The sequence below is a fragment of the Moschus berezovskii genome, chromosome 17 (genome assembly GCF_049115385.1).
Source record: "Moschus berezovskii isolate FMDL1 chromosome 17, NW_MosBer_1.0, whole genome shotgun sequence".
NCBI lineage: Eukaryota > Metazoa > Chordata > Mammalia > Artiodactyla > Moschidae > Moschus > Moschus berezovskii.
In genome coordinates this window covers 5817460-5843463 of record NC_142476.1, presented here as the reverse complement: position 1 = coordinate 5843463, position 26004 = coordinate 5817460, and the positions used below count along the sequence as shown (strand labels likewise).

The window sequence follows — 26004 nt, the reverse complement described above, 5'->3', positions numbered from 1 at the left end:
AATTCTCTACATAACATTCTTGACATGACAAAATTATGGAAATGGAGAATAGGTTAGTGGTTGCCAGGGGTTGGAAAGATAGAGACAAGAGGGAAGAATGTGTGGGTATAAAAAGGCAACAGATACACCTGAAACTAACACAGTGTAAATCAATTATAGCTCAACTTTTTTTAAAAAAGGCAACATGAAGAGTTTTGTGGTGATGAAAATTTTCTCTCTTGACTGATAACTTCCACATTCTGGTTAGGATATTATTGTACTATACATTTTGTAAGATGTTACCATTGAGGGAAGTTGGGTAAAAGGTGTTATTTCTTACAACTGAGAGGGAATTTACAATTTATCTCAAAAAATACAAAATACAAAGTAAGTAGTTAAAATCTTTTAGAGCCAGAATTTAAATCCAGGTCTGTCAGATTCCCAGGCCTGAGTGTTTCAAGACTTGGCTCTGTTCAGGAGAACTGCATAGGGGAACCCCAGAAGCCTGCAGTTCCTCACACCAGGCCGCTCACTGGCCTCAGGAGCACCTCTGTTACTGCAGACTGCTGTCCTGATAAGGCCATTGCAGGTCTTGAAAGAATTATCTGGCAAGCCCTGTGGGTTGGTGCTTGAGGGCCCAGATTTGATAACCAGGTTTTCCCTTCCTAAGGTGTGTAAAGAAGGTTGATGTGGAAGGGACCACTCACGTGTTTGCCTTCCCACTTTGTCTCTGGCTGGCTGTGTGTCCGACAAACTGTGCATTTGTCAGTTTCTCTGTGGATATGACCATTTCCGGGTGGAGGGTGTGGTGGCGAAGTGTACATTATGCATGTGTGCACAGGTCAGCGTGTACATTGTTTGGCTGTCCCTGTGTCAGGTCTGGGGGTGTCACACCCACACAACTCGTTCCTATTAGGTTAGACCATCTGATAATACCTCCCCCAAAGCAGAGCCCACTGTTGAGCCAGTCTGTCACGAACTGGATCTGTGTACTGTAGATAAACTGGGTAATTGGACTCTCCGCCTCCTCACCCAAAACAAACACTCACAAACCGCCCACCCCGCCCTGGAGCGAGTCCCGGCCCGCCATCCGGATACTTGGCTCTAGGGCCCCGCTTTCCCTGAGCCGCAGGCAAGGGGTGCGCGCCTCCCTCCGCCGCGGCCGGAGCGCCGAGGCTTATGTAAAGGGGCGGCGGGCGCACGCGGCTTCCGGCTCGGGTGCGGGGCCGCCCCCACCCCCGCGGCGGCTCTGCTTCTCTCGCTGCTCGCTTGTTCTCCGCGTCCGCCGGGGCGACGGCGGCGCGCGCTGGCAGGACGGCGCGCCCCCTCCCCTGCGCCCCGCGCGGCTCTCGCGTAATGCGCTCTCCGCGCCCGCCGCCCGCCGCACCCTCCGGGCTGGCTGTGCGAGCCGCGCGGGGCGGGGGCGCGAGTCGGCGGGCGGGGAGAGCCGCGGGGGACGCGCGGCGCCGCCCGGAGGTGTCAGCTCCTCGCTTCGCCGGGAGGCCGCCCGGCGCCCGGCGCGCAGGGGCCCTCCCGGTCCTCCGCGCGCCCCGGGGTCTCGGACCCGCGGGGGACAGAGCGGTGCCGGGGACACGCCGCCGCGTCTTCCCTTGAAAGTTGGCCGGGGCGGGGGGGCTGGGAGGCCGGGAGGCCGCGCGCGGGGCCCCCGCCGCCCTTGATTCGCCCCGCTCACCCCGCGGGGCCGGGTGCGGACGCCGCCGGGCCGCCGAGTCTTGAGGGACCGGGAAGCGCTGGCCGGCGTCGGGGCCCTCGCCGGGGGGCGGGCGGCGGCGGACCCCAGCGGGATGGAGACGGCGAGGGGCGGCGCGGAGTAGCTGACCGACCCCCGGCGCGCTCCGCGGGGGCGCGGCGGGCGGGGCCCCTGGACTGCCATGGAGGTGCCCACCGTCAAGGACTTCCAGTGGAAGCGCCTGGCACCGCTGCCGAGCCGCCGGGTGTACTGCTCCCTGCTGGAAACCGGGGGACAGGTCTATGCCATCGGAGGCTGTGACGACAACGGCATCCCCATGGACTGCTTCGAGGTCTACTCCCCCGAGGCCGACCAGTGGACCGCCCTGCCCCCGCTGCCCACGGCCCGGGCCGGCGTGGCCGTCACCGCCCTGGGGAAGCGGATCATGGTGATCGGGGGTGTGGGCGCCAGTCAGCTGCCCCTGAAGGTCGTGGAGATGTACAACATCGACGAGGGCAAGTGGAAGAAGAGGAGCGCGCTGCGCGAGGCCGCCATGGGCATTTCGGTCACCGCCAAAGGCGAGTGGGGCCAGGGCTGAGGGCGGGCGGAGGAGGGGTGGGAGGCCCCGGGGAAACGGGTGGAAACCAGCCCTGGACTGGAGGCCACTGTCACATTACATGGACACTAAAACTAAAGACCCGCTGGCCTGGTTTTATAGGTGGGAAAATTGAGACTCAGGCAATTGAAGTGTGTAGTAAATCCACATGATGCCAGAGCGCCACTCCACCCCAGCAGCCTCCTCCCAGCAAGGTGGGCAAGCCGGGTCAGCCAAAGGGCACTCTGTAGATATCCCTGTGGATACGTTCATTCAGCAGAATGGTTGGGCCTCCCACCCACAGCAGCAAATCCGTTGAAACCTGCCTTGCAGGTGCCACCACCTCCAGACACATATTTGGGGTCCTGGGCCTGTTCATGCCATCTTCATACCATCCCCAGGCCACACAGGGAGGGTCTTGGGACCTGATTCCAGGACCTGCTCCCTACAGTCTGCCTCCTAATCTCAGAGGTACTGATGAGTGGAGACCAGAAGATTCCTGAGGCTCATGCTCCTTTGGCTTCGTGCCCAGGTTCACTAGGTCCTCAGGGCATGCGGGTTCTCACCACATAGCTTTATGCTTCTTATCTCAGTTTCTCCAAGCCCATCCTGTCTCTCTTTTTTGGCCTGGTATAGCCCAGAGCAGAGAGGGGGCCCTGAAAACTGTTTTTGTAAAACACAGTTTTATGGGAAATGGCCCAGTAGGAATTAGAAGACCCCAAGTGCAGATCAGACAGGCTTAGCGGTTTGCAACCTCACCTCCTTCTCTCGCAAAATTATTTCAGCTGCCTGTCAGGTCTACTGTAGGTCAGAAATCAGTATTTCTTGAGCACCTGCTCTGTTCCTGGCTCAGTTCTAGGTCCCAGGTGGGAAGGAAAGAGGCAGAAGATCTGATCCCTGCCTTTAGGAGCCCAGGTCTTACCAGTGAAGATCAGACAGAGAAACTCAAGAAGCCCTCAGGGCAGAGTAGCCAACAGAGCCTCCTGAACTCCCAGTAAGAAAGATGGAAGGCCTGGAGGCCCATGGGAAAATGGAGAGGGAAAGGGGAGCCCTTTATCCCCAGGCCTCAAGAAGTGGTGCTGAAAGGTTAAGAACTAACATTTATTGAGTCCTTACCATAGGTGCTTAATAGGTTTAACCCCTTTGACCCTGAACTTGTCTGATGAGGTAAGTAGTATCACCGTCCTCATTTTACAGAGAAGCAATGTGGGGCCCAGAGAGGTTGAGTAACTCCCCCAAGTAACAGCTTGCAGGTGATGGTCAAGGCAGTTAGTTTACTAAAAATGTACATGCTTGTGTGCCAGGCTTTATACCAGATGCTGGGGCCACAGATTAACACATTTCCAGGAACTAAGAATCTATTGAAAGAAACATACAAAGGTTCTCTCAGACACAGTGTGGCAAGCAGGGTGATGGCCACAGGAGCCACCACCTTCAGCCCAACCTTGCAGTTCAGGGACACCAAGGTGATTCTGAAAGGGCGCAGGATTGGCAGTGTGGAGTGGAGGGGCGGGTTCCCAGCTTCAGAGGTATAGGTGAGAACAGGAATGGGAGACACAGAGTAAGCGTAAGGTGAGTGTCTAGCAAGCCCCACCTCCTAGCCACAGGCTAAGGTTGGGATTTCTTTGTTTCTCTCTTTAGTAAGATTGGAAAGTAGAAAGAAGTACTCATTCCTATAATTTTCTTGAAAAAAGAAAAGCCTCTTAGAGCCAGAAGTGATGAGGACTGGCCTCTAGTAGACAGAACCCCGAGCAGGGATGGGTCCCTGGGAGAAGAGGGCCCTGGGGGTGGGGCTGTGTCCTGAGCAGGCTGCCTGTGGTCCTGGGTGAGGGAGCTTGGGGGCTGTGCGCGTCCTCCCTGGTGTGCTCTGTCACCTGCAACCACAAGCAGCAGAGAAGGTCTCCTGTCCTCAGAGTGCCCAGCTCACTGCCTGCTCAGAGCTTTTTCCTCCAAAGCCTCTCCCTCTTTCACCCCTAGCCCTTTCCCATTCAGTGCAAGCTGCCTCCTGGAGCCCACAAGCCTTCCTGCGTGTCCAGGAGGATGGCCTTCCCCTACCCAGAGAAAGATAGGGACACAGCAGGCCAGTGTCCCACAAGGCCAGTGGCAGCAGGGCTGACCTCATCTGCAAAGGCTCCCTCTAGGTCTTGAGTTCTGGTCTGAGAGTGCCTGGCAGTAGGCTGCTCCTGGAGGGCGTCGGGGGAATACTGTCCCTCTTTGGCATCTCTCTGGCTGCCCAGGAAGGAGAATGGGGGTGACAAGACCTGCAAAGGGTTGTCCAGGCCTGGACTCCACCGCAGTCTACCTCTGGGCATGGCTTGGCATCTTGGGCTTAACCAAGGGCCAGGCACCAAGGAAGGTAAGGCCTGACGTGGCTTCAAGAAGACCCAGGCTTGAGTGTGGCAGGAGCTTTTAATGGTGCCACCAACTCATTCTCTGGCAGAGCAGTGGTTGGGAACATGGCCGGGCTTCAGTGCTGGGATTCAAGGGGTTGACAGAGCCTGGCCAAGGTAGCGGCTGAGTGCCACGGGCCTGTCTCACGGTGTCTGCCGTGTGCCCTTTCCCCCTAGATTACCGCGTGTATGCAGCGGGCGGAATGGGCCTGGACCTCCGTCCGCACAGTCACCTCCAGCACTACGACATGCTCAAGGACGTGTGGGTGTCCCTGGCACACATGCCCACCCCGAGGTACGCCGCCACCTCCTTCCTCCGAGGCTCCAAGATCTACGTGCTGGGTAAGGACAGACTGTCTGGCCCATGTCCGTCTTCCTTCCCTCCCGAATCGGTTCCTGTTGGAAGCAGTGCTTGTGTGCCCAGCCTCTCCTGGGCACTGGGGGTTAATCGCACTGCCCCCCACCGTCAGGGAGCTTCCTATGTGATTGGATAACAGTGCGAAGGGGAAGCCCAGCCCCAGTCCCCAGGGACTTACTCTCCTGCCCAACCTTTGCCCTACCCTGGCCTCCAGGAGGACGGCAGTCCAAGTATGCGGTCAATGCCTTTGAGGTCTTTGACATCGACACTCGCTCCTGGACCAAGTTCCCCAACATCCCCTGCAAGCGGGCCTTCTCCAGCTTTGTGACCCTGGACGACCGCTTGTATAGCCTGGGTGGCCTGCGGCAGGGCCGGCTATACCGGCAGCCCAAGTTCCTCCGGACGATGGATGTGTTTGACATGGAGCAAGGTAATCTGGCCACCAGGCCCTAGCGACCCACCTCCCTTCTGCCCACCGCGCACCTTACTCCCATCCCACCCGTCTGCCCTGGACCCGTTTACCCAGTGGCGTGAGCCTTTCAGAAGTCTGAACGCTCCTCTCCATTCAGGGCTACTCTTGGGATCAAATTCTTTCATCTGTCCAGGGCTCCCTCTGATTGGCTGGCTGTTTTTATCAAAGCCTTTCCCAGCTGTTGTTCCTTCTTACAACATCCAGCCAGGGCCAGGTGAGGGAGGGCTTTGAAACAGAAGGATGCTGACTCGGACACTTTCCGCCTTTCCAGCTTAAAGTCCGTGAAAGCAGAGGTGGGACAAGGTGATTCATGATAAAAGCGTATGTTTCCTTGGCCTGCAGCAGGCATGGAGAGGGTGGGTTGAGTGCCATTTCACACGGCAGGAGGCACTGTACCTGCCCTGAGCATACAGGGTAGATGGAGTCAAGGTGCCGCCCAGGGTGGCAGCGGTTTGGCGCTCGTGTGTATTTGGCAGTGGGGGTCAGCATCTCATTCTCTCTGTTTCTCCTGACATCGCCCACGGCCTGCAGGGGGATGGCTGAAGATGGAGCGTTCCTTCTTCCTCAAGAAGCGGCGGGCAGACTTTGTGGCCGGCTCTCTGAGTGGTCGGATCATAGTGGCTGGAGGACTTGGTAAGGATAGAGCTTCCAGGCTGTGGCCTGGTGCTCCGTGGACTCTGGACGTGCATGAGCAGAAGAGGGTGCTGGCTCCTGGCACGCTGCCTGCCTACCACCTGATTCCAAAGCACTCTCTTCCTCCTCTGTGGGTGGGCCTCAGATATGGTCTCTCTGTCCTCTTACATGGGGGAAATTGAGGCTCAGAGAGCATAAGGGACATGCTGAGAACCACGTAACATAGGCTGGCTGAGCCCAGGTCCCCAGGGCCCTGTCCGGGAAGGGCTGGAGGTCGAAGGGATTGGCCGTGGTCCTCTTTATCTTCTCCCTGGGCACTCAGCTCTATCAGGGAGTAGGAAAGCAGTCTGATCAAATCAGCTGTTCTGATGAACTCAAGATTTGCTGGATGAGCCCTCCCAGAGATTAGGGAACTTTGATGGTGGGGTCCCACCGACAACTAGGGAGAGATAAGTGGGCGGTGGTGCTCCTGGGAACCCAGAGTTTACTCAGTGTGGACAGATTTCCCGACTTTACCACACAGGAAAGGAACTTGATGTGAGCTGCACCATGTGAGCAGCTTTCTTCGTCATGGGCAGGAGAGAGGCAGTAGTGTCTAGACACGTGTGGTAAAAGCAGGCAGTGGGGGAAGAAAGCTGAGTCTTTCATCTTGAGGAGACGGAAGGACTCAGAAGCAGGAAGGGCAGAGTGACTGTTTGACAGAATTGTGGGGAAGGCCTGCGGCCCGGGGAGTCCAGGATGCTGGGCTTCTCCCTGTGGTTCCAGAGGGAAGGCGGGCGGTGGGTCATCTTCTGCCTGTGGTTCCAGAGGGAGGGCGGAGGTGGGCCCTCCCCCCGGGCGGGCTGGTGGCTGGACGCTTGGTGAGGCCTGGCCCCTCGCACTTTCAGGGAACCAGCCCACGGTCCTGGAGACAGCCGAGGCATTCCACCCGGGGAAGAGCCGCTGGGAGGCCCTCCCCGCCATGCCCACACCCCGCTGCGCCTGCTCCAGCCTCGTCCTCAGGAACTGCCTGCTGGCCGTGGGCGGCGTCAACCAGGGTCTGAGCGACGCGGTGGAGGCCCTGTGTGTCTTGGACTCCTAACTGCCTCTGGGCCCGGCCACAGCGTCCCAGACCGGAACACCCTCTCTGGACAAGAGTTGGGGCTGCTTCCCCGGGTACCAGCTCCTGTCCGCAGCCAGTGGAGTCAGGCCCCAGGGCTCTAAGTGACCTCTCCATCTCCAAACCCTACCAACCCGAGGAAGCTGGAAGATGTGTCTGGGACGTGGTCACCCCTCCTCCCCACTGGAGCCGAGGTGACCAGGGCAGGGAGTCCTCACTGCTCAGGCGGAGAAAGGTGTGGGAGCGTCTGCCACCTCCCTGCAGTGGGCTCCTCTGCCATCTCCTGGGTTCTGACCCAGAGGATGGCTGCTTACCGCTGTCCTTTCCCTGGCTCTGCACCTGTCCGAGGGTCTCCTGGGATGAAAAACAGACAAGGGCTGTCCCAAAGCCCTCTTGCCTCCCTTGGTCTCCGTCTCTTCCCCGCTGGTGGCCGGCTGTGGGCCTGCCCCGAACCTCATCTGCTCAGCAAGAATGGCTCTGGAGCTGGAGGCGGCTGGCTTGGGAGGGAAGTCAGGTTCACAGGGGCCGACCCAACCTGGCCACCCTGGCCGGAAAGGACTGGTCCCGCTTGGGGTCCTGGTGGGAATGTAACGACGTGGAAGGGACAGACTGCTTGCCCAGGGTCTGCTCCCCACCCTTCTCACCCTGTTTCTCCTTCGGGCACCCCTCCTCGCCAGAGGCCTGGCCCTTTGTCACCGATAGAGCACTTCCCTGTGAAACTTGCTCATTTACACTGTGGCACCCACATCCACGAAGGGTGGATTCGCTGCACTCTGGTTAACAGCAGCAGCAAGTGATTAAAGCCTATATTCCTATCTTCTGTGGCACCCTCATGCAGGGGTTGGGGGGACGGGGTCTGGATACATGGAGGGGACCCCATAAACCAGTCCCTCTGACGTCCTCAGGCCACACGGGACCCTCACTCTGAGAAAGTTCCTCCTTCAAACCACCTCGCCCCAACCAGTCGCCTCACTCCTAGGAAAAGAGCGTGCTTTCCGACTCTGGAGCGGTGACGCACCGTGTGCTAGGAAAAGGTCGCACTCGTTAGCTGACCTTTGTCAGGTTTAGCCTCATTTCATTCAGCTATGCTTATTTCTGTTTTGCCCAGAGTAGAAAGAGAATGGCTCCCTGATGTGAAAACGTAAAGCATGTGCCTCCTTTTAGCTGGCGCAGCGCCTCTTCCTATTCCAAGTTGTTTTTAAAAGCTGTGCTAACACCAGGCAGTGGCAGCCCACTCCAGCACCCTTGCCTGGAAACTCGCATGGACGGAGGAGCCTGGTAGGCTGCAGTCCGTGGGGTCGCGAAGAGTCAGACACGACTGAGCGACTTCACTTTCACTTTTCACCTTCATGCACTGGAGAAGGAAATGGCAGCCCACTCCAGTGTTCTTGCCTGGAGAATCGCATGGATGAGGAGCCTGGTGGGCTGCTGTCTGTGGGGTCGCACAGAGTCGGACACGACTGAAGCGACTTAGCAGCAGCAGCAGCAGCACCAGGACTACAAAGATGAAAAAAAATCTGCCCTGGAGGCGCTGTGGGGGTCAGATAGCACTCACCACGCAAGGGCATCGTTGTGTCTTGAGGCAGGGACACCTGTCCGAGGGGCCGGGGAGCCTCCTGGAGGAGGTAACCCCTCCACCAAACCTTCAGAGACAAGGGGAACCAGGTTCTGGACAGGATGGGGTTTTTCTTCCCTTTCACTGGGCGCCCGCTCTTCTTTCCTGGGCCCTGGAAGGACACTGCCACCTGCTGACCGAGCTGTTCCTTCCCACCCTGGCATTGCATGGCAGCGGGTGCCCCCTGGTGAGCAGACTGCAGGAGGCCTTCCCCACTGCATCCAGACCCGCACCCTACTTTAGTTAGCCCTCTGAAGAGACTGTTAGGAAAGGGGGCTGCGGAAGCCCACTCTGTGAGGAATGGATGGTAGGTTGGGGGGAGCATTGCCAAACCCAGCCCTGTCTGCCTCCTGGCGCTGCCCTGCCTCCTTCCCTCTCAGCCCCTCCCCAAGAAAGGTACGCACCACTGGGGCCCCTCCACCCTTTCTGATAGGAAGCCTAGCCTGTGTGCAGGGGGCTTTCCAAGCATCCCAAATGGCACCAGATGTGTGGATTGGACTGAGGCATTTCAAATAGTCAGGGTTCCTTGGGGATACAGTCTGCCCCAAAGGTTCTTCCCATCATGAGAATAGGGGACTGACCACTGGAATGTGAGGGCCGTCGGACTCAAGCTGGTGTCTGCTAGGACTCACCTGTCGGAGTCCATGCTGGAAGGACTGGGGGAGCTCACTGAGGAGCAAGGGAAATAGGGGGTGTCAGGAGCACGCGTGGCAGCTGTGCCCCATGGAGCTGCGGAGTGCGCTCAGCGTCAGGTCCAGGGGCCTGGCGCCAGGCCGCACCCCCTCCCCACCAGAGGCCCTCTCGTCCCCGTGCCTCTCGGGGTCCCTCCGCTTTCTTGTCTCCACTTCCCAGCCTGTGAATGACAGCAAGGACAATGCCGTCCCACCTGGTGCTTCAGTCCTCAGGTTAGCCCTGGAGTAGGCAGCATCCATGTGTACACTTGAGACAACAAAGGCTCCAAGACGTTATATAACTTGTCCAAGGTCACATGCTAGTAAGTGACTGAACCGAGTCTGACTCCAAGACCTGTGACCACAGCACTGCATCGCCTCAAATGGAATAGCACATAGAGAAAGGAGGACAGTCAGCTGCTCTGCACTGCGTACGGGGTTCAAAATGGAAAACCTGGAAAGATAAAGACTGTTTTCTGAGGAATGAGTATTTTCTGTTGTTGAGGGAGAGACAGAAGTGTTCTCAAGCCCACTGGGGGACAGCACACACATAGAGAATCTAGGGAGATGCAGGCAGTGCCGATCTAGGGGCCTTGCATGCCTTGCTACGGACTCTGCACTTGATCCACATGGGATACTGGGAGCAAGTTAAGGATTTTGACGGGAGAAGCATCACGGGGTCTTCTTCTGAGAAAAATGAAGTGACTGAAATCACCAGGGCATATCTAAGATCACAAAGGACCCCAGTGGATTTCCCTGGTGGTCCAGTGGCAAAGAATCTGTCTGCCAACACAGGAGACACAGGTTTGATCCCTGGTCTGGAAAGATTCCACATGCCAAGAGCAACCAAACCTGCGAGCCACAACTACTGCAGCCCAGACAGCTGAGAGCCCGTGCTGCTCACAGCAGCTGGAGAAAGTCTGCGCGTAGCGGTGAAGACCCAGCACAGCGAAATATGAACAATAACAATTTTTTTTAAAAAAAAGAAGCCCAGTGGTGTTGGAATCCTCAGGAAAACATGTGGGCCCAACCTTTCAGGCCTCCTCTGGAGGGAGGTCCACCTGCTGTGCAATCAGAGTAGCAGGAGGGTTTGGGGCCACAGGGAGTAGACTAGTCCCTCCTTTCCATTGCTGCTTCTCCCCCAGAATTTCTTTCTAATGATCTCTTGCATTTGATTGAGCTTTCTGGCCGTAGAGACCCTCACAGGGTCTCACAGGAGATGGGGTACCGTCAGCCTTTTCCAACCTCCATTTTGTAGAAGAGACTAAACCAGCAATCCTGTGACTAATCCGAGCAACACATCTAACAAGTGATGGCACAGCTAACAAGCGACGGGAAGGAGATTCGAATTCAGCTCGGGGGGGGGGTGGGGGGGGTGGAGGGGAGTGCAAACCTCCGCCCCCACCGTTCTGAGCTCTGCAGGAAGAGATGGCACCCGCATCCCCACCCCCACTCCCAGTGTCTGCAGAGCAGGACCAGTGCTCAGGTCAAAGGTCTCCAACTCCAGAGAGCTGGAGAAATCTGCTTGGTGAGATCAAAGAGTTGCGTGGGCAGGCGCTTCTTGTTGGAATTAAACAACTGCAGAAGCAAAGACAAGAGGCGGAGCACGGGCAGGAGCTGAAGAGGCTGCGCATAAAAGCACGCAGACAGGTCGGGCAGATGAGTTTCCTAGGGCTGCCATAACAAAGCACAGCAGACTGGTGGCTTCAAAACAACACAAATGTACTGTTCCACAGTTCTAGGGGTCTGGAATCCGGGGGGTGGGGAGTCTCCTTGCCTATTCCTGGATCAGAGGACTGAGCTGGCCTGGGAAGTCTTCCTGGGAAGCCTGCTGTAATAACTGGGCCTCAGGGGAAGCGGGGATTTGGTGCCAGAGGCACAAGGGAGTGGGGAGTGCTGTGAGAAAAGACAGGAAGGCAAGTTGGAGCTTATGCAGACCTGGAACGGTGGTCAGTGCCTCAGAAGAGGGGTTTGGGGAAGTCGGGCCAGCTGGAGGATTCATATGATGATGGTTCAGCCCCTCCAAGCGCACCCCTCCCCACCCAAGGAGCAGGGAGTGACTAGGGTGAGGTGGGCCCAGGGAGAGAAGCTGATCTCTGGGCAGGGGCCAGGCCCGCTGGCTTGAGAGCACAGTGTCTCTACAGAGCCTGAATTCTCCCTCGGGGTGTGACCCTTCAGTGCTTGAAACTCTAGGCTGTTCCCCCAAATATTCCAGTTCATTTGAGCTCAGCAGGCAGGTGTGTGCCTGGTGTGAAGGCGCCCCAGAGCCCACGCTCCTGACAGCACGGAGCGAGCACCGAGAATCCGCCAGCCACAGCCCAGAGGCCAGAGTGGCCCTCTTTCCAAGAGCAAGGGAGCCTTTACAGATTGTCTGCACTTGGCCTTTCACCCCAGACGAGCTTCCTGTGACCCCAGCCAGCAGGCTCTGGGCCAGCGCGACTCCTGCACACAGGCATACTCACAAACATACACACATGCGCAAGCTCATACGCATACACACACTCACACATACACACCTCTTTCTCCCTTTTCCCACCCCTCTCTCTTCCATGCTTATACACCCCTCAAACACCCACATACCCCTCACTCTAACACAGACCTTACGCACACACACATTTACACTCACATAATCACTCATGCTCACAGACACGACGCACACACCTCCCTCTTATGCTTCACACTTGTCTCATATGCTACAGTATAGCTCACACTCACACGTGCCTTAAATGTATACTCACACACCTCAAACACACCTCACGCTTTTGCACAGTTGTATGCAGCTCACATGCTGGTGCACTCCTGTTCTCACACGTAGTCTCACGCACACCTCGCACTCACACATATAGCACTCACACTTATGCTATGGTGCATACCCTGGGAGCAGGCACCCGGGCCCAGAACCCCTTCGGTGTGGGTGGCGAGTTGCCAGCACAGGAGCACCCACTGCTTTGACACCCACTCTGTGCCCCCTCCAGAACCCCGAGCAAAGTTTGCTGCAAAACAGCCAGAGGAATGTTCGTTCACACCCTTGTTTCCCTGGAGCTTGGGCAAGACTGGGATTCACCAGTTTTACAGGAAACAGAGACACAAAGGAGTCCTATGACCTCCCCATGTTGTCACGTGCTCCATAAATAGAGGACCAGGTCGTCCGTGAAGCTGAACGGTTCTGTGAAGAACTACAAGAACTTCACAACTAACACCCAAAAAAGATGTCCTTTTCATCATAGGGGACTGGAATACAAAAGAAGGAAGTCAAGAGATACCTGGAGTAACAGGCAAGTTTGACCTTGGAGCACGAAATAAAGCAGGGCAAAGGCTAATAGAGTTTTGCCAAGAGAACACACTGGTCATAGCAAACACCCTCTTCCAACAACACAAGAGAAGACTCTACACGTGGACATCACCAGATGGTCAATTCCGAAATCAGATTGATTATATTCTTTGCAGCCAAAGATGGAGAAGCTCTATACAGTCAGCAAAAACAAGACTGGGAGCTGACTGTGGCTCAGATCATGAACTCCTTATTGCCAAATTCAGACTTAAATTGAATAAAGGAGGGAAAACCACTACACCGTTCAGATATGACCTAAATCAAATCCCTTATGATTATACAGTGGAAGTGACAAATAGATTCAAGGGATTAGATCTGATAGAGTGCCTGATGAACTATGGATGGAGGTTCGTGACATTGTATAGGAGGCAGTGATCAAGACCATCCCCAAGAAGAAGAAATGCAAAAAAGCAAAATGGTTGTCTAAGGAGGCCTCACAAATAGCTGTGAATAGAAGAGAAGCAAAAGGCAAAGGAGAAAAGGAAAGAAATACCCATTTGAATGCAGAGTTCCAAAGAATAGCAAGGAGAGATAAGAAAGCCTTCCTCAGTGATCAATGCAAAGAAATAGAGGAAAACATTAGAATGGGAAAGACTAGAGATCTCTTTAAGAAAATTAGAGATACCAAGGGAACATTTCATGCAAAGATGGGCTCAATAAAGGACAGAAATGGTATGGACCTAACAGAAGCAGAAGATATTAAGAAGAGGTGGCAAGAATACACAGAAGAACTGTACAAAAAAGATCTTCATGACCCAGATAATCACGATGGTGTGATCACTCACCTAGAGCCAGACATCCTGGAATGTGAAGTCAAGTAGGCCTTAGGAAGCATCACTATGAACAAAGCTAGTGGAGGTGATGGAATTCCAGCTGAGCTATTTTAAATCATAAAAGATGATGCCGTTAAAGTGCTGCACTCAATAGGCCAGCAAATTTGGAAAACTCAGCAGTGGCCACAAAACTGGAAAAAGTCAGTGTTCATTCCATTCCCAAAGAAAGGCAATGCCAAAGAACGTTTAAACTACCACACAATTGGCATTCATCTCACATGCTAGCAAAGTAACGCTAAAAATCCTCCAATCCAGGCTTCAACAGTACGTGAACCATGAACTTCCAGATGTTCAAGCTGAATTTAGAAAAGGCAGAAGAACCAAATTGCCAACATCCGTTGGATCACTGAAAAGGCAAGAGAGTTCCTGAAAAATATCTACTACTGCTTTATTGACTGTGACAAAGCCTTTGACTGTGTGGATCACAACAAACTGTGGAAAATTCTTAAAGAGATGCGAATACCAGACCACCTGACCTGCCTCCTGAGAAATCTGTATGCAGGTCAATAAGCAACAGTTAGAACCAGACTTGGAACAACAGACTGGGTCCCAAATCAGGAAAGGAGTACGTCAAGACTGTATATTGTCACCCTGCTTATTTCATTTATATGCAGAGTACATCATGCAAAATGCCAGGCTAGATGAAGCACAAGCTGGAATCAAGATTGCCGGGAGAAATATCAAAATCCTCAGACATGCAGATGACACCACCCTGATGGCAGAAAGTGAAGAGGAACTCAAAGGCCTCTTGATGAAAGTGAAAGAGGAGAGAGAAAAAGCTGACTTAAAACTCAACATTCAGAAAACGAAGATCATGGCATCCAGTCCCATCACTTCATGGCAAATAGATGGGAAAACAATGGAAACAGTGACAGACTTTATTTTATTGGCCTCCAAAATCATTGCAGATGGTGACTGGAGCTATGAAATTAAAAGATGCTTGCTCCTTGAAAGAAAATCTATGACCAACCTAGATAGCATATTAAAAAGCAGAGACATTACTTTGCCGACAGAAGTCCACATAGTAAGAGGTATGGTTTTTCCAGTAGTCGTGTATGGATGTGAGAGTTGAACCATAAAGAAAGCTGAGCATCAAAGAATTGATGCTTCTGAACTGTGGTGTTGGAGAAGACTCTTGAGAGTCCCTTGGACTCAAGGAGGTCCAGCCAGTCCATCCTAAAGAAAATCAAAACTGAATATTCACTGGAGGGACTGATGCTGAAGCTGAAACTCCAATACTTTGGCCAACTCATGCAAAGAGTTGACTCATTTGTAAAGACCCTGATGCTGGGAAAGATTGAAGGCAGGAGGAGAAGGGGACGACAGAGGATGAGATGGTTGGATGGCATCACTGACTCAATGGACATGAGTTTGAGCAAGCTCCAGGAGTTGGTGATGGACAGGAAGGCCTGGTGTGCTGCAGTCCATGGGGTCGCAAAGAGTCAGACACGACTGAGTGACTGAAATGAACTGAGGTCTTTCCTGCTTACCTTCACATGCTCAGTACATGAACTGAGCAAGTGTATGGAAAGATCCTAATGCCCCAGTCCCAATTCCTAGTTTGTCCAGACAAGATGCTCCTGGATCCTGAGACTTTTATGTTTTTTTCATGCAAAACCTCCCAGCCACCTGCCTCCTCTGAAAAGGAAATATCTGACAGATGACTCAGAAGGTCAGTGGGGTGAGGGACTGGAGGCCAGAAATGTCTGAAGACTTGATGCCTAAGGCGATGCTTTAGAAGTGATGGGTTTTCTGGGTGGTTTCTGGAGAGCTCCGTCTCTCTCAGGCTGATGGGGTCGCTCTCCCTTCCCTGTGACTTCCACATTGCTGCCCTGAGGTGATGAGGTGGACGGGGAGCTCCAGGCTTGCCGCTGGTGGCCTTCTCACCTGCTGGGGCCCTAACTGGGCTGACCACACTCGAGCCTGGGTCGGCCTCGGAAGGGAGGGTGTGGCCGTCCCAGGAGGGCAGGGCCCTGGGCCCATCTACTCTCTGCAGGACTTACCTGCCTTATCTGGAGGGCCGGGGGTCTGGCCTCCTGCTAGACAGAAAGTTGAGTCTGACTCTCTGAGGTCTCAACTCAGGTTAGCAATTCACATTCTTAAAAACACATGTTTATCAGGGAAGGACAATTTCCAAAGCCTTTCCCAGCCTCCCCGCTCTGGATCAGCACCCCACCTGTAGAAGCAGGGGCTGGATTGGAGCTCCCCTTCCGCACTGGTCTCACCTCAGACCTCAAGCCCCAGCGCCTCAGGGAAGTTGACTCAACCCTGGGTGGAAAACGACCACCTCATCGCTCTCTTCCAACCTCCCTCGCCCTCAGCAGATCGTGGCTGGATTCCCCTGCCCTTTGGGAAATCGCTCCCATCCACAAGTTCACCTACATGGCTACAGAGCTTAGACACTGTCCCCCACCCCCCTGGTCCTCCGGGTGATTCCCGGCCCCAGCTCCTAAGACCCTTCACCAAAGCCCTGCCCTTCCAGCCACCGCTCCCCACCTCTGCCTCGGGCGGCCCCTGGGAGACCACTGGGAGCAAGCAGCTCCGTGGACCACCCCTGCCGCTCACCTCCCCTCCCCGTCCCAGCCTGGCCGCCCCCAGAATGTAGAACACGCCCTCCCTTGTATACACCCACCTCACCCCCCAACACACAGGTTCCCCTCAGGACATGGCGATACCAGTAACCCCTGTGGGCCCACGATACTCTGTGCCCAACCCTCGCTAGGCACCCAGAGCCTCAGTGTGCAACTGAATGGAGTAAAAGTGCAGCCAATGACTGAACCGAATGAACGTCGGACATCCAAGAGCTCAGAGGGCACCAGCTTTGAGAACAAGCTTGACAAAGCCCCCTGTCCTCTGAGCACAGATATCTGACTGATGCAAGGGACCAGAGCTAGGAAATCAGCAGGATTTCAAATCCTCCTGCTTAGGGGTGGGTTCCCTCTCCCCTTTGCCTCAGGCTCTGACAGGAGCGGTCATTAAGAACTGGGCTTTTCAAAAGCTATTGGCGATGGCCAGCCCGTTAATCCAGGCTGGAGGCAACAGCTGTGCAAGTGTCATTCAGGGCCAAGGGAAATGCTAGTTCCTGCTTTCCCTTCATGAGGGCCAGGAGCTGGTAACCTGGCCAAAGAATGTGCTTGGCTAGGGGTGTACGTTCCAGGATCAGCTTGGGAGGCAAAGGGCTCAGGCCACGGGTGGGAGCCAAGCACGGGCAGATCCTCCTCCTGGGCACCCTGCCCATCCCTGCCCTGTGTGGACCTCCCCAGACCTCCCCAGGTGCAGGGCGGAAGCTGTGGCGCAGGCCAAGAGGAGGAGGGCCTTCAGCCCCTTCGAGGGAACAGCATCTCAGCGGAGTCTGAAGTACCAAGTGCTGAGCCACAGTAGGCACAGCCATAAATCCCCAGCCACTGGGGAGCCTTTTCCAGCTGACAGAGAGCATCTGAGTTCAGGATCTCCTCTGATGGACAGGAACCTAGCCTCAAGGGGACCGAGTCAACTGCCCCAGGTCACATGGCCAGCAAGGGGTGGGGCTCCTCAGTATGGAAACCCATTCTCTGGCTGCCATTCTGAGTCTCATGAACTCCCTGCTTCATCTGGATCAACAACCCTAGGATCTAACCCAAGGCTCTGACTTCACAGGGTCAGTGATGGATCAGTCAAATATGGGGTGTGAAAACAACGGACCCCTGTCAAGGTAGGGGTTCATTTTTATTTTCCTATTCTCCATCTCAGTCCATCAAGCATCTCAGTAACACTCTAGGGTTGGTTGGTGGAAAGGATTCAAACTTGGTGACTGGATACCCAGCGGATGAATCCTATGAGAACTTTTGCCCCAGTCATAAGCATAAGTGTCCCCTCTACTTCCCAACCCCACAGCAATGCGAGTTACACAACCTCAGAGACTGAGAGGCAGAAAAAGATCTTCTTATTTAGCCATTAACAAATGAGGTAAGGAGACCCCTTTCCAAAATACTGACTAGAAGTTCTAGACCTAAATCGACACGAATACCTACACACCCCACCTCCCAGCTCTCAAAAAGAGCCCTTGTCTGCATTAAAAATCAGCAATGAGAGTAATTCAAAGGCCCTCCTTTCCCCCACCCCAGAAAGGCTGTTCTCTCCCTCTCCCAGCACAGAGCATCTGCCTTGGGCGGTTTCCAGGACCACCTCCCAGCACTGGGCTTGTCTGACAGTTCCTTGTCCCAGGTCAGATCAGCTGTAGCTCAGGGAGTCTGATAAGCTCCGTGCCATCCCAGCTCCCATCCGCACAAACACATGCTTGGGTGTCTGCCGGAACGGGGTGTGGGGAGGACCAGAGTCCAGCCAAACCCCAAGTGGACTGAAGAGACGCCTGTCTGACAGCTTCACGTCTTGTTTCATCTGACAGCCAGCCCACGAGGAGGCCGGGAGGTACATTTCAGGCTGAATGAACTTAGCTTAGGCTACTGGAGACTTGAGCCAATCAGGAATCCTCTCCGGGCCTCACCGGGGGATCAGCGGTTAGGAATCCACCTTCCAAAGCAGGAGACGGATCCCACGTGCCGCCAAGCAACTGAGCCCGTGGGCCACAACTGCTGAGCCTGTTCTCTGGAGCCTGGGAACTACTGAAGCCTGCCGGTCCTAGGGCCCAGGCTCAGCAACAAAAGGAGCCGCCGCAGTGAGAAGCCCATGTGCCCCGACAGAGAGCAGCTCCCATTCGCTGCAGCTAGAGAAAAGCCTGGGCGGCATCAAAGACCCAGCACAGCCAAAAAAACAAGTCCATTAAAAAGAATCATCTCCAAGCCAAAGCCTGGTGGCTGAGAGTGCTGTTTGTGGAGCCAGATTGCCTGGGCTCCAATCTGGCTCTACCACTTGCCAGCTCTGTAACCCCACAAGGGCAGTTACTTAACTTCTCTGTCTCAGTTTCTTCACTGTGCAATGGGGATAATCATGTGTTAGAGTCTGCTTCATAGAACTGTGATCAGGAGTGAATTCATTCATACAGTGACTAGGGCACAGTGAGTGTTAGCTGTACAAGGAGAATAATTCTTTTTTTATATAACGCTATTTATTTTTGGCTATGCCAGGTCCTCGTTGCTGCACGGGCTTTTCTCTAGTTGCAGCAAGCGGGAGCTACTCTTCGTTGCGGGACGAGGCCTTCTCGCTGCGGTGGCTTCTCTTGTGCAAAGCACCCTCTCTCAGGCGCACAGGCTTCAGTGGTTGTAGTCGGCTTAGTAGCTGCAGTTCCCAGGCCCCAGAGCACCAGCTCAGTGTGTGATCTTTCCAGATCGGGGATGAAATATGTGTCTCCTGCGTTGGCAGACAGTTTCTTTACTACTGAGCCACCAGGGAAGCCCAAAAGAGAATAATTCTTATCCAGCTTGGAGCGCAGGGTGTCAGACTCCTGAGCCAAAACATTGCGTCAGGGGTAACAGAAGGAACGGGGCTCCTGAGTGTCCTGTAGCGAGGCAATCAGTTGCCAGGTGGGCAAAAAAAAAAAAAAAAATGGCATGACTGAGATTTCTAATATGTTACTAAATACCACAGGACAAGTTACAGCAGAGTCGAAGTGGAACTCAGTTTTTTAATCCAAATATCTTGCTATAGATGAAGAAACTGCCCTCCAGAGAGAAAGTCCTCAGCCATGACCACACATGGATAGTGGTAAAAGAGAACCTGGAATTCAGGACTCCTCCAGTATTCTTGCCTGGAAAATCTCATGGACACAGGAGCCTGGTGAGCTGTAGTCCATGGGGTCGTAAAGAGTTGGGCATGACTGAGCAACTAACATTTTTCTGTCTGCCCATGCCTCAAAGCTTGCAAGTTTTCCCAACCAGGGATTGAACCTGGGCCATGGCAGTGAAAGTGTGGAGTCCTAACCACTGGACTGCCAGGGAATTCCCTGGAACCCAGTGTGGAGTCTATGCCAAGGCCACAGGTGCAAGACCTTTCACCAAGGCCACAGACACGGAGCCTAGAACCAACATCACCTCCGAAGCTGACTGAGCACCTTTGTAACCGTTGCCAAAAGGGCCTCTGATCATCCCCCACCAGCTTCCTGAGCCCAGACTCGGCAAAAGTGCCCACATAAGTACTCACCCGCTAGCACCCTAACCAATCACCTATGCCAACTTTCCAGCAGGAATTATCTTTGTTTTGAGGCTATAAAAATTGACTACTAACCCACGAAGTGTCAGCTCTCTCTTGAGCCAGCTTGCTGTTCTAACTTGTCTCCTGCCGACTTCCCTGGGCTGTTAGGAGGTCAGCTCACAGTGCTCACAGCCCTCCCGTTATCTCTGCTCTTAATAAACCCACTCCTTTCTGCAATACCCGCATTCAGACCGCCACGACACCCAGGACTCCTGTTCCTGCTGCTACAGGTGGGGACAGTGCAAGTTGTCTGGCTTGCAGAGAAGAGCTAGTTTCTCCTTGGTCACATCTTTTCTAGCCCTGGCCTGTGAATAACATTAAATTTCCCGTTAGCTTGGGGACTGTTTTCAGAGTTGGTAGCACAAAATTTCCCAAACTCCTGGTAAGGCTTACTAGAATTTAGATTATAAGTAGCTCATCAGTTCCATCTTGTATTTCCAGAGCCCATTTGGGTACCACAAGACAGCGTGATTCTTAGGGACTTGAGTTGTGATGTCAGATTGACGGGGTTTGCCTCCCAGCTCTGTAACTTCTAGGTAGGGCTGGGTGGTCTTGGACATGAAACTATATTGAAGGTGCTTAGAACCAGAACTGGGTCAATAAATGTTATATAGAAAGAAAAGTGAAAGTCACTCAGTCGTGTCCGACTCTTTGCGACCCCATGGACTATACAGTCCATGGAATTCTCTAGCCTAGAATACTGGAGTGGGTAGCCTTTCCCTTCTCCAGGGGATCTTCCCAACCCAGGGATCGAACCTCGGTCTCCCGCATTGCAGGCAGGTTTTCTCAGCAGCCGAGCCACAGGGAAGCATAATATTATACCTATTATTGTAGACGCTCAGTATGTATTGTTGAAGGAAGGGATGAATGAATGGCTCAGTAAACGAACATATTGCCTAAGCAGACACATACTTGTGGTCACAGCTTTCAGTTCAGTCGCTCAGTCATGTCCAACTCTTTGCAACCCCAGGGACTGCAGCACACCAGGCTTCCCTGTCCATTACCAACTCCCCGAGCTTGCTCAAAGTCATGTCCATTGAGTCGGTGATGCCATCCAGCCATTTCATCCTCTGTTGTCCCCTTCTCCTCCTACTTTCAGTCTTTCCCTGAACCAGGGTCTTTTCCAGGGAGTCAGTTCTTCACATCAGGTGGCCAAAGTATTGGAGTTTCATCTTCGGCATCAGTCCTTCCAATGAATATTCAGGACTGATTTCCTTTAGGATGGACTGGTTGGATCTCCTTGCAGTCCAAGGGACTCTCAAGAGTCTTCTCCAACACCATAGTTCAAAAGCATCAATTCTTCAGTGCTCAGCTTTCTTTGTGGTCCAACTCTCACATCCATACATGACTACTGGAAAAACTATAGCTCTGACTAGATGGACCTTTGTTGGCAAAGTAATGGCTCTTAAACTAGGTTAGTCATAGATTTTCTTCCAAGGAGCAAGCATCTTTTAATTTCATGGCTGCAGTCACCACCATCTGCAGTGATTTTGGAGCCCAAGAAAATAAAGTCTGTGACTGTTTTCATTGTTTCTCCATCTATTTGCCATGCAGTGATGGGACTGGATGCCATGATCTTAGTTTTTTGAATGCTGAATTTTAAACTAACTTTTCCACTCTCCTCTTTCACTTTCATCAAGAGGCCTCTTTAGTTCTTCTTCACTTTCTGTCATAAGGGTGGTGTCATCTGCATATCTGAGATTATTATTTCTCCCAGCAATCTTGATTCCATCTTGTGCCTCATCCAGCCTGGCATTTCGCATTATGTACTCTGCATATAAGTCACATAAGCCTTGATGCAGTTTTGAATCAGTCCATCGTTCCACGTCTGGTTCTAACTGCTGCTTTTGACCTGCATACAGATTTCTCAGGAGGCAGGTCAGGTGGTCTGGTATTCAAATCTCTTGAAGAATTTTCCACAGTTTGTTGTGATCTTCACAGTCAAAGGATTTGTCGTAGTCAATAAAACAGAAGTAGATGTTTCTGGGGAACTCTCTTACCTCTTCTATGATCCAACAGATGTTGGTCACAGCTTTGGGCACTCCATAAAACATGCTAGGCTTAGTTTTGTCAGCAGAGGGCAGCATTGAGTCAAGCATATCAAATTTGTCAGCAACGAAGAATTCAGTCCCAGTCCTCTTTTCCGAGCCCACCTCCCAGTCTTGGAAGGCCGCTTCTAATGAGCAGGTTCGTAATCAAGTAGTTCCACTAGCCCCTGAAAACAAAAGGACCATACTGTCCACCACCCGAGAGTGACAGTTACAGAGGGATGTAATTCAGAGCTCTGAGGAAGGGAAATAAGTGATTGTGGTCTCAGGCAAAGCAGTGGTAAGCTGAGCCCTCCAGCTTGCAGCAGCCCTTTTCCAGAGAAAAGGAAAGAGGGGTCCAGGCATCTGTACTCAGATAAATCCCCAGGCAGGAGATGCTCTAGGGCCTGGGAGCCCCCCCAAAGCTCAGCAGACCCACAGAGCGCCCAGCTAGCCCTCATCTACTTTCCTCCCCGACCGCCCTCTCAGGGCCTCCCCTCACTGTCACCCCACAACCCCATCCCTGAACGTCTTTCATCACATTTACTCTCCCTTCGGTCCAGATGGCCCCCTGGGAAGCCCTCCCTCGAACCCCTGAGCCAGAATAAGACCCATCCTTTTAACTGTACATGGCATTTTGTGCCTGTCTCTTAAAAACAATACAAACATAATTTAAATTTATTATAGTTTGTTTTCATCTGTCCAAGAGAATGACAGAATTAACGCTGTAGATACAGGGATGTGAAATCTGTGATATGAGATGAGGCATAGGGCAATTGGTTGCAAGAAGCTGCTTATTTTTTGGTTAACACATAAAAGTTTTTCCTTCGTATTTTCTTCAAGCATTTAAGTACTCCTCTTGTGCTCTAAATTTGTTCTAGTGGCCCAACCACCTATCTAGTTTTCTTATTTTTTATTTTACCTTTCAAAATTTTTATTGGAGTATAGTCAGAGAAGGCAATGGCACCCCACTCCAGTGCTCTTGCCTAGAAAATCCCATGGACAGAGGAGCCTGGTGGGCTGCCGTCCATGGGGTCGCTCAGTCAGTCAGACATGACTGAGCAACTTCACTTTCACTTTTTGCTTTCACGCATTGGAGAGGGACATGGCGACCCACTCCAGCGTTCTTGCCTGGAGGAACCCAGGGACAGGGGAGCCTGGTGGGCTGCCATCTGTGGGGTCACATAGAGTCGGACACGACTGAAGTGACTTAGCAGCAGCATAGTTGATTTAGAATGTTGTGTTATGCACTGGTCTTGAGAGCCTTCCCACTGTCTGCTTTGGATTAGATGGTAAATTGTTTACTTATCTTATATCCCTTGCTAAACTGTAAACTTCCTGAGAGCAAGGAGCTAATTCCTGATCATCCCTCAAGAGTCACCTGAGATGTATTTCTTCTCCAGGAGAACTGCTTTCCCACCACTCCCCACCTCACCCCCAAAGGGTGGCCTTGGCGTCCCTCAGCAGCCCTCCCACGGGCACCCTGCGCTTCACCCATCACAGCAGTCCTTACTCTGAGCCCTCTTAACATCCGCTTCCGCTGGTCTGGACCCACCCAGACACAGGCACAGATTGTGACGTGTGTCAGGGCTGGGACGGATGCTTGTTTCTAATTGTCTTCCCAGCGAAGCATCTAGCAGGCTCACTAATCCATTAATCCCAGAGCCCCTCACACCATGATCACCAAGGGTAAGCTCCTGCGCGCCCACCTTCAGCTCGGCCCAGCCCAGACTCCTGGGCACATCCGCGCACATGACCCCGGAATTCCCCGCTATCTGCCGGCAGCCAGGCTCCCTGACGTAATCCGATCCTCGGGCAGGCATTCTCACTCTGACAGACCAGGTCTCCCTTCCAGGAGTCCGAGCATTGAGTTTCAGCAGTTAGGACCATTTCCGAGTCTCATGCTGTTCCGGCTCTATGTCTGTTTGTCTGCCCTCCAGCCTGTCTGCTGCAGACAGACAGCAGACACATCTGTTCATGACTAAAGCCCAGCCGGCACCTTATCTGGAACTGAGGAGGTCTCTTTTCTCTGAAGACTTTGGCTATCACGGCTTGCCCCCTAAAAGGGGATTCTGATCAAAGGAAGCTGAAGTGGGGGTGGGGAAGGTCCAAGAGGTACAGGGGATCCCCCCAATCCCCCCATCCCCCACCCCTGCAATAGTCAGTTTAGGTGGGAACAGAGGGAAATCCCTCCAGTCTTTGAATTCCACTGCATATGCATTCTTTTAGTTCATAAACGTTTACTGAGTGCCTTTTTGTGCCTAGCAATGGGCTATGTATTAGGGATACCTGACGTCTAGATAAGGTCTAGATTAGTCTAGACTTCATAGGAGTCTAGATCAAGCTTGAAAGGAAATTTTAGATTCATCTGTACAATCCTTTCACCTTACTTATGAGAAAACATTGATTCATCCGGCTAACTGTCTCACATCTTTCAGGTCTCGGCCTAAAAGGCTGTCTTCAGGAAGCTGCCCCGGACCAGAGAGGGCTAGAGGTGCCCTCCTGAAATACACCCCAAGGGCATTCTGTGCTCCCCCATCATGGATACATTTGCCTCTGTCTAGGATTTGCTTGTTTATTTCTCACTAGATTGGGAACTCTCTGAGGGCAGAAGCCACCCTGCCACCTTCAGATCGATAGGTAGCACCAAGTAGGCACCAGTATTTGTCGAATGACTGAGTGCTGGGGTCAAAGGCCACAGATGCGGCAGATACCAGTCAGAACTAGAACTCAGGGGTCCTAACACTCAGCCCTGTGGCTGCTCTTATATTACCATGCTTCCTCTTGAGAGCCCTCATCTCTCTAAATGGCACCAGCTAGCTAGATCCCAGGAATAGATGCTAATCTCATTGCAGAAAGGAAACAGCAGGTAAGGGGAACTTTCACCTGGACCTCATTCTATTTTCAGATAATTCAGAGCCAAAGGGGAGGCTGCAGAGAGGAGAATGCCCAACTGGCTACCACCTCCTGTGGCCCTCCAGATTTGGGGTTGGTTTCCTGAATAAGTGGATCCTACAAAGGGCCCCATTCTCCAGCCCTAACTCACACGAGAAAGGACAGTGGAAGTAGGAAAGTGGGCAGACTAAATACAAAATTCAGTCACTGGGGGTCTAGTCCTTGATCCTCAGCCTGCCCTGAATACACAGCTGGAGGCAGCATCCTCCTGGGGCTTCTGAATCCCAGCTATGCCAGTTTCTCACCGGTTGTGTCGCCTTGGACAGAATAATACAGCCTTCACAGGACTGGACTACTATGAAGACTCAAGGGGAAATGTTCCTTTCTCCCCATTACATCCCACATTTAGAGGAAAGAGGAGAGCCTATGATAGTCTCTTTTCACTCTAAATGACACTCACAATGGGGATTCAGGACTGAGGATTCTGCTCCAGACCTCAAAAACCAGACTCGAAAACCACAGAAAGGAAAACTTGAATGGGCAGCTATTTACAAGTTAAATAGTAGGAGTGTAATATAATTTTAAATGAATGGATGTTTCCCTTTGGCTCTGCCTCCTTCCCCTGCTTTATCAATTCTACCACTTCCTGAGGAACTCACTCAACCTTAGAAGCCTTATTTGCTGAAGAAGTAGGAACTTCCCAGAACTGCATGTCTGGGATACAGTTAAGGTTGATCCGACCGAAGGCAGAAGAACTCAGAACCCTGAAACGGCTTTCCCCTAACCCTGCAACTTGAGAGTTTGCCTCCATTCCAATCCATTCCTCCTTATGGTCTCAAAGAAGTAGTCGAGTGACTTTATGGATTTTGACTTGGGAGAGGCAAATTACTCAGGATGCAGAAATCCTTTGGGGGACAATCATTGTCAGTTTGACTCTTGCTAACTGAGAACAGCACGGTGAAAGGCCAACAGGTGGCTCCTGGCAGGACCAAGAGCCTCTGAGAGGCACAGAGCAGTGCAGGGGCTCTCAAAGCTTCTGGGTCCCGGCAGCATCAACCGCAGCCCGCTCCGCCCCAGGGGCCGCCCCCCGCGCCCCTTCCCCTGCAAGTCCCCGCCGCGGAGCCCGGGTGGGCGGGGCTCCACTGTCGCTCTCCCCGCCGCGCGGGAGGAGCCAATGCCAGCGGCCCTGGTCACGCGCTCCAGGCGGCCCGGCCAATGGGCGCCGGGGGGCGTGGCCCGCCCGCGGGCTCAGGGCGTTTATAACCGCTTGCAGCTCCGCGCCGACTCGCG

General features: G+C 53.3%; 1 protein-coding gene across 1 annotated transcript; it reads left to right on the top strand.

The window, feature by feature from the left end:
* The first annotated feature begins 1860 nt into the window (after positions 1 to 1860).
* Positions 1861 to 8017, top strand: KLHDC8A (kelch domain containing 8A). Its single transcript, XM_055418863.2, has 5 exons — positions 1861 to 2247; positions 4832 to 4996; positions 5227 to 5442; positions 6016 to 6117; positions 7005 to 8017. Exons 1-5 carry the CDS (start codon positions 1872 to 1874, stop codon positions 7196 to 7198), a joined length of 1053 nt encoding a protein of 350 aa, XP_055274838.2. The 5' UTR covers positions 1861 to 1871; the 3' UTR covers positions 7199 to 8017.
* The last annotated feature ends 17987 nt before the right edge of the window (positions 8018 to 26004 follow it).